Source organism: Micromys minutus (genome assembly GCF_963924665.1).
Source record: "Micromys minutus genome assembly, chromosome: 1".
NCBI lineage: Eukaryota > Metazoa > Chordata > Mammalia > Rodentia > Muridae > Micromys > Micromys minutus.
Window position 1 is genome coordinate 246275393 of NC_137969.1, and position 8191 is coordinate 246283583.

The following is an 8191-nucleotide window of genomic DNA, read 5'->3' on the forward strand; positions in this document are numbered from 1 at the left end:
AAGGAAAGTGATCTGACAGAGAGTAGTCACCACTTATAAAGTTGGAAGTCAACTGCTTAGGTATTAAATTCTCAATTAAAACAGTTATTCAAAATTACTTTTCGAAGTATTTTTTCACAAGTATTAAAAGCTTTTAGAAAATTTTCTATCTTTGTTAAAATTATACCCTAGGAAGATTAAAATGCAAATGAGTAGCAGATAGGAACTCGTTCCTTCTCATCTCTTCATTTTATCAGAAGACTTAATCTTCCTTTAACCAGGGGCAGGCAGAGTGCTCTGTTCCATCTGTGGCAGTGGTGGCCTGCCTATCACTGGATTTGGCTGTGTTTATTCCAGAATGGTAGAGCCATAGGCTTCCTTTTCTAGATTAGATCTAGAAACAAGAAAAGTGCCAGAACTCTCTTTTCAAATTCCTCTTTCTGGTCCTGAGTTCAATTCCTATCACCCACATAGTGGCTCACAACCATCTATAATTGTTGTCCTATCAGATCCCATGTCCTCTTCTGGTATACAGATGAATATGCAAACAGAACATTCATATGCATAAGATAGATCTTTAAAATAATCTTTCTACTGTTTTCCTACAAATGCATCTGAATAACTGAGCACAAGTACCCTGAATGCCAGCTAGTGGCATCCTCGATCCCATCCTAGACCCCAGAGTTATCTGTTCCTAAATGAGCATCTGTTAATGCTTGGAATTACTGTGAGAGAATGTCAAGATTCAGGTGGGGAAATCTGGCTTAGACTGCCTCTTGACAGAACCTCCTACTCATGTTACTCTGGATTTGTCGCCAAGTAACTAATCAATACACCAGTTTTATGTGTGTTTATATGTTAACTAGCTGATTCAAGTGCAGCTACGCACTGAGTCAACATAGCTGACATTTCAAGACTCGTCCTCCGATATCTAATCTCTGATTCTCTCCTAAAGCACTGTCTTATTTCTGTAAACCAGAAATGGCTGCCTAAGAATGCTTCAGCCGTATCTTCATGTTCCTTTCATATTTGGACAAAGTCCATGCTTGCTTTTGTTTAAGCACAGTGGGAGACTGAGGCAAAGGACAGACAATTCAGCAGTCCCTGACAGGTGCTTTAGAAAGAAAAAATAGAGTACCAAGGCTTCAGACTAGAATAAGCAGGAAGGATTGGCTCACCCTGGTCACACTGAGTGGCCGTGGGCTGGTGCTTTACTCCCACAGAGATCTAAGGTTTGACATACTTACCGTTTGCAGTGGGCCCTGCAGTATACACAGTCAAGACCCTTCACACAATCAAGACCCACAAAGGTATTTTCTTAATCAGCAATGAGCAAGGCATGTTTTAGTTGGCAAAGATGAATATAACTCATCTTTGAGAGAGACTATATTCCTCTCTATACCAAAGCAATTATAGAAGGTCATTGTTAGTATATGTATTTATATGTTTACATATAAACTCTTATGAAGAAATGAGTGCACAGATGAAAAAGGTACCTGTCACTCATGAAAGTCTAGATGTGGCCTTTGTTCTGGCCCCTGTTTGTTTTCCTTATAAAATGAAGTTGTTGAACTGGGTGATCTGTGATGGAGCTATGTGGCTGGACGGACTCAGTTCAGTCACTGTGATCAGGATTGACTATGGTGATTCTCTGTTAATTTTAATAAAAAGAAAGAAAGAATTCTGTAATTAAAACCTACTGCAACACACACACACACACACACACACACACACACACACACACACACACACTCGTACACACAGTTGAGCGTGGTGATGGTGGTGCACATCTTTAATTCTAGCACCCAGGAGGCAGAGGCAGAGGCAGGTGGATTTCTGTGACTTCAAGGCTATCTTGGTCTACATAGAGTTCCAGGCCAGCCAAGTCTATGCTGTAGGCCCCTGCAGGGGTGGGAGTTGGGGAGAAGAAGAGTGGAGGGTGGAGAGGGGAGTGAGGAGGAATAGACAGGAGAAAGTCTGGGACAAACTAAAGTAAACCAAGTGCTTTGCAAGAGACAGATCTAGAGAGGGAGAGGCATGCCTGTGTGTCCGTGTTCTCCCCAGAGCCTTTGACCCACACCTGCTGTCCTACCAGCTGCTGTCAGTCAAGGCTTGTGTGCAGCAGAGAAAGGGAGAGCTCCTCCCCAGCTAGTCTTCAGCTAAGACTCTCAGGAACAAGTGTAAAAGGCCAGACAGATTGCACAGGCATCTCCTTAAAGTGTGAATTGTTTTAATTTCAGAGACCAGCCATAGCAAACTGGCTGGGTACAGAGAACCTATCCTTTACCATCCACCAGCGGTGTCTTGTGGTTCAGACCCCTCTGGCTCAGCGCCCGTGGTGACCGAGGTCTTACACACACCAGAGTCACAGTACTGTTGGGTTCGCCACCCTGCCGAGAAATAGGAGCATCCTGGACATCTCCTCATAGATGATGAAGTGAAAAGGCCGGTCCACTTTGATGACAGGAGGCATGGAATAAGCAACAATCTCTGACACTGTCCCTGACACTGCTTCAGTTCCCCTTTCATCCACCTCAAGCACTGACTGTTGTAAGATCTAGAAAAAGAAAGAATGTGGAAGAATGGTTACATGGCAATGGGAAGGGAGAACCAACAGAAATTTTCCACAGTAGTTCTGCCAACCCAGCCATGCCCCTGAGATTCACTGTGGCAGCCCATCTGTGCTAAAAGGTACATGAGATTTAACCAGAGAGTGCCTCAGAAATCTAAGCAGTACCAGAAGGCCATGGGAAGTGGTGTGGGCTGTGGGACATGATGCATCCTGGGCTTGGAACCAGGGAACTTGACTAGCGGATCTCTATATATGCGGGAGTCTAATAAGTGTTTGTTGAACATGTACATTGTGATGCTGATTCTTGGGCTGAGCTGTTGGCCTTTGAAGGCACTTTAAGCTGCCTGGTATTGCTCTCAGGCATTTTTAGGGTCAGCCTGAGGAACTGTGGTTACCTGGTTGCCTGTACTCATGTTGAGGTTATCATACAGGCTCCTATTCACATAGAATGCCATTTTAAATCTCTTAGAATTAACAGTTGTATGGGAAAATGTGAACCCTCCCGATTGTAATGGTGGAAGAGAGAGCCATAGTGCATCTAGGCCAATGCACAGGTATGCTGCAAGAACCCAGAAGGGATGGATGAGTTCCCTGTCTGAAGAACAGGGAGGAGAAGGGAGGCATGTGGAGAAGAAGAGCCAGAGGGTCCTCTGATGCTAATCATGGAGGAGGTGGCACATCCATCGCAAGGAATGAGGGTTGCCAGGTGATAACTGGGAGCTTCTTTCATGCTAAAGGTGGTATAGTTTCATGAGCCTTTTCAGTATTCAACAAAGGTACTGATGGGTGGTAAGCCAGTCTGTATGAGGGGCACATGTTTCCCTAAGCCTTGGGAGAGAAGATGGATGGGACCTTTTCCAATGAGAACCTAGTTAAAAGGGTGTTTGAGTTGCATGGCTTGATGTCCTCAGAACCCCCCAGCTTGGGTACTACTTGCAGTTATTAAATCTAGAGTAGAAATCTCTGCTAGAGCTAGGCATTTAAACAATGACATGGTTTGCAAAGTGTGTGCTGGTTTTAGTGACAATGCATGCTGCCACTGGGCCCCAGCATGATCCCTGACTTACCTTGGACACCTGAAGGTTTCTTGCCATGGCTGAGAGTTGGCTGAGGTCAGCCGAGGTGGAGAAGACCCTCCTAATTCCCATCTGCTTGAGCAGCTCATGCATCTCATACCTCTGGTTCAGCTTGAACTTGGGAAAGAAGACCTCCATTTTCCTGCGGCACAAAGACAGGGGAGACAGTGGCGAAATGGCTGGAGCTCCTGATAAAGATGTGTTCTCTTCCTCCCTCTAAGATTATTTACTTTGTTTGACGGTCTATAGTTAATGGAATCTTCTCATGGTGTTCTGTCTCTGGGAAAATGCCTCTGGGGTTTGGAGCACCACTGTGTCAATGCCAGCAAGAGAATTTATCAGCTCGCTTGCCTAAATCCTTTTTAGTTAAGGACACCGGACTCCATGTCTAGTTCTGTATGTCTGAAAGCAACTCTAACCAGCTTCCTAGGTGCTTCCTGCACCCCAACTGACTACTGAAGGATGCTGTTCTCAGACCAGCACCTCGATATTTCCAGAGAACTTGGGGGAATGGACAGGCAAGGAAAGCAAAGTGGGTTTTTCACTAACTCTGTTTTCTTAGCCAGGGAGGCTCTGGGATATTTATTTTTCCTGTTATAAGTTCTTGGAGAATATGAGATTTGGAAAGGTGAGTTTTATGGCTCAGAAATTTTTTAAAAAGTGAAAGCTACTAATTAAATCAAATTAATCTTATTTTTTAGTTTTCTCTCTCTGTAAAGAGTAGTCGAAAATACATGTAACAATGTTAGAGTTTTTTTTTTTTAAAGAATGATTGACATATGAAAGCTGTCCAGAGCAGTGCCTGGCACACAGCAGCTATTTCATAAATACACCCCTGCCCATCTCTCTCCCTGTTGTGTAGCTGGGCTGGGCTCCATGCTGTAGAAACTGAGGATGCCACATGTCCTACGTTTTAATTCATAGGTGTCATCATCCAGCAAACATTTGTTAGGGCTTATGTTTCAGTCCTTTGCTAATGCTGAAAGGCTTTAAAAAATGACAGAAAAGTGAAAGTGAAAACTGTAACCAGGACCTTCAGCTGGGCTCATCTCTGTACTGTTCTGGAGTGGCAAGACCCAAAGGCACAGCCAGGAGACTCTTTTTGGAGCTGCCTGCCTTGTGCTGCAGCAGGTGGACTGACTCTCAGCAAACATCCAAGACTCTACCCTGCCCTTCCATGTTTTCTCCACACGGGCTCTCCCATGCTCAGGCTGACCTGCTCTCATGGTACTAACCCCCAGCCATACACTGTCACTGTTAGAGTCAGACTCTGGCCTTGCCCTGGCCTGGCCTCTTTCTCTCAGAGCTTAGGGAGACATTTCTAGTCCAGACGTTAGGACTGAGCTCTGAACTCACCATAAGACCTGTTTTGTTTTGTTTCATTTGTTTCCCCACATTCTTAGTAAGTGATATGCCCACTCTTGAGATACTGAGGCCCAAAACTACAGCTACTATTGACTGACTGATACCTCTTTGGATCTGTCTCTATTTTCTTTCTTTTGCTCTGTATTCCATTCCATATCTAGTCATCAGATTCACCACTTCTTGCTTCCTGACAGAGCAAGAGTCTTGTCTGTGTTTTCTCACCTCACCTGCTACCACCATAGTCCAAATGGCAGCCTCTTGAAGTTATCTGGCACCTTTCTGACTGGCTTCCTCAGGGTCCTTATTTGTGCCAGCTCTCAGCACAGGATCTTGTATGGTCTGTTAATTGGGTCCCCTTGAGCCTCTGATCAGAAGGCTCTGTGGCTCCCCATCTCCTGCAGGCAGAGCCCATGACCTTTCTAAGTATATCATGTAAGGTCCTGGGGTGGCTGTCCCTGAATCCTCTCACCTCTTCTGCAATGGCTGCAGCCACACTGCCACTGCTGTTTCTTAGAGCCACCAGCTGTGCTCTATCCTAAAACTGCTTCTAAATACTCTTCTCCTCAGACAGACCCATGAAATTCACTCCCCATCACCAGAGAACATCCCTGGCTTTGCCCCGCACCTGCTGAAGTGCTTTTTCCTCTTACAGTGCTGTTTGTCTACCTTTGCCTGGCTTTTACTGTTGCAGCTGAGACATCAGTAGGTGTCTCAATAAGCAAACAGTTGTATTTGGACAACCGCTGTTCATTAGAACAATGCAGCTAGGCCTAACTGATACTCAGGATGAAGTAAAACAGGCCCTTAGCAATCACTGGGGAGCATGGGTAGTAAACCATGAGGCATTAGGTGAAACTAGTTGGGAGTGTTGATGAGTATGGCAAGTTAAGTTTACGCGGCAGGGGAAGCATCGTACCTGGTTTTCATATTCTGGAGCCATGTCTCCACAAGATCTATGGTCAAGTAGTCTTCCAAGGCCAAATGGTCACCTGTCTTCTCCATGAGGATCACTAGCATGGTGGCATTTCCTTGATAGGGCAGTTTGAGGATGTGGCAACGGAACTTCTTATCAAAGGTGGAGGCAAAGTCCCCCTCCCGGTACATCATGGGCACCTTAACTGCTTTGTATTTGTCCAGGTGGAAAGTGTCAGCCTCGGTGAAGATGGGGTCAAATGGAGTCAGCCACTTCCCTGAACAAGTCAGAAGAGAGCCCCTGTAGATACAAGCCTCCACAGAACACATTGGTCTTGCTCGAGTGGTAGCGGAGAGAATATCCTTCCCTTTATTCCCAACTAAGAGTGACATTCCTTTTTCAAGTGTGCGTGGACCACAGCTCAGGCATCAAATTCCTCAAAGACAAAACTTTAGCTCTACCCATGACCCGTCACAGAACCATCTTCTTCCTGATGCATGAGGGACTCTAGCTACCATATGGCCCCAAAATGACCATATGCAAACATACACCTTACAGGTAGTAGGGTTGTGTCCAGCTCAGCATTACATTGTGTGGCTTTGGAAGCAAGAGAGGCCAGCCACTACATACTGAACATGTTTTGGAGTATCTGCAAATGGTCTTTCTACCTGAGGCTTTGTGAATCTCCTGGTATAGCTGTAAGCTCCAGATTCATCCACCCCATGCCTTGTTAGCGCTAGAAGAAAATCGTGGGATCTCTCTTTGTACTTGGCCTCTGCCATTCATTGTGTGAGCGTGTTCAACCTAGCTTCCCCAACCTTCACCTTCATCCCCTTAACAAAAGAAACAACGCCCCCACTTTGCTTGCTCCATTGACTGCCAGAAAGAAGGAACATGCAACCTGTATCTTCCTGTGGTTGATAGTCACCAAATGTCATGTGTAGCACCTTTCATATGTCGCTCTCATAGCTCTCTGACAGTCCTAGGTGAGGAACAATGACTATAGCAAGTTAGAATCCCAATTTGTATATAAAAATTCCCAGACAGGGGTGGGGCTGGAGAGATGGCTTAACAGATAAAAGCTCAAACTTCTTATACAGAGAACTCATTTGTTTTCCAGAACCCATGTTGGGTGGCTCACAACTCCAGCTCAAGGAGCATCTAGAATTCTGACCACCCAGCATACCTGCACTCACACGCACAGACCCACACACTATAATAATGACGACAACAATAAATCCAAGGGCAGAGATTTTTGTCCCAGATCCCAAAAGCAGGGAATGGGGAGCCCAGATGCAGCCTGAGTCTTGCTGATAGTAAGATGCTCGTCAGTAACCCTGCATGGCCTCTCCCAAGCATTAGATGAAAACTAGGCAGGAGAGATATGGAAACTGAGGACTGCAGGTCTGCAGGTGGTGAGAGTGGGGGCCTCAGGGAAAGCGTCAGTCCCCCCTCAAATGTATACTGACCCTGCAAAGACCCTGTTTGTAGAGTATCCTTTAACACTAACTGTACACTGACCAGAAGAAGAAAGGGGAGAAATAGAGTCAGATTGTTTTGGCTTTGGGGCAACAGAAGATTCAAAATACCTTTGAACAAGATGTAGTCCACCAGAATTAACTTTGTTTCGGGATTAATCTCATCAAAAAGCCTGGGGATTTTTCCCTCAGTCTCTCTGTTAATGTAGTAGTTCATGAGTCCTCTGGCTTGTGAGGAATTTCGAAAATTTGTAGGCACATACTCTGTATCAAAATACTTCTTGGATAGATTGAAATAGGTCTTTTTAATGTCAAAGTCCTTGTGGATGAAGGCAAAGTTACCCTGGGTGAGGCCCAATTTCTGGTTGCTGGAAAAGGTCTCTTTGACCCTCTTGAAGAGGGCTGGAAGGATCAGGGATCCTGCCTGGCTCAGGGCCTGTAGGTTGAGTCCATTTTCTACCTGGACTTTGGTCTCTCCCTTGGCCCCCAGCATCAAGTTCACCATTGCCACAGACAGGCCAAATGGTGAGAAGATCACATTGCCGTCATGCCTCATGGAGATCTTTCGAAGCAGGCTGAACCCAAAGCTCGAAGTCTCATTGGAGAGTTGTTGGCTGGCCCTCAGCCAGTATTCCTCATCATCGTCCCTGGGACCAGTCCATATGTATTCTTCCCGAGTTTGATTCTCATAATCCTGAGACTCCAGGTGCGTGGGAGCCTCTGGTGAATGGGAGCTGAGATTGAAACTCCTCACCAGCCACACCTCTGCCAGGAGGACAGGGAGAAAGAGCCTAGAAACCACCCTCAT

General features: G+C 45.6%; 1 protein-coding gene across 2 annotated transcripts; it reads right to left on the bottom strand.

Moving 5' to 3' along the window:
• Nucleotides 1–2344: 2344 nt before the first annotated feature.
• Nucleotides 2345–8191, bottom strand: SERPINA10 (serpin family A member 10; the record flags this gene model as incomplete). 2 transcript variants are annotated; one of them, XM_080918157.1, is made up of 4 exons in its annotated part: nucleotides 2345–2536; nucleotides 3619–3769; nucleotides 5909–6020; nucleotides 7495–8191. In XM_080918157.1, 4 exons carry the CDS (start codon nucleotides 8189–8191, stop codon nucleotides 2345–2347), a joined length of 1152 nt encoding a protein of 383 aa, XP_080774283.1. The 2 variants fall into 2 exon arrangements, with proteins under 2 accessions (XP_080774283.1, XP_080774282.1); XM_080918156.1 differs by having other exon boundaries at nucleotides 5909–6182.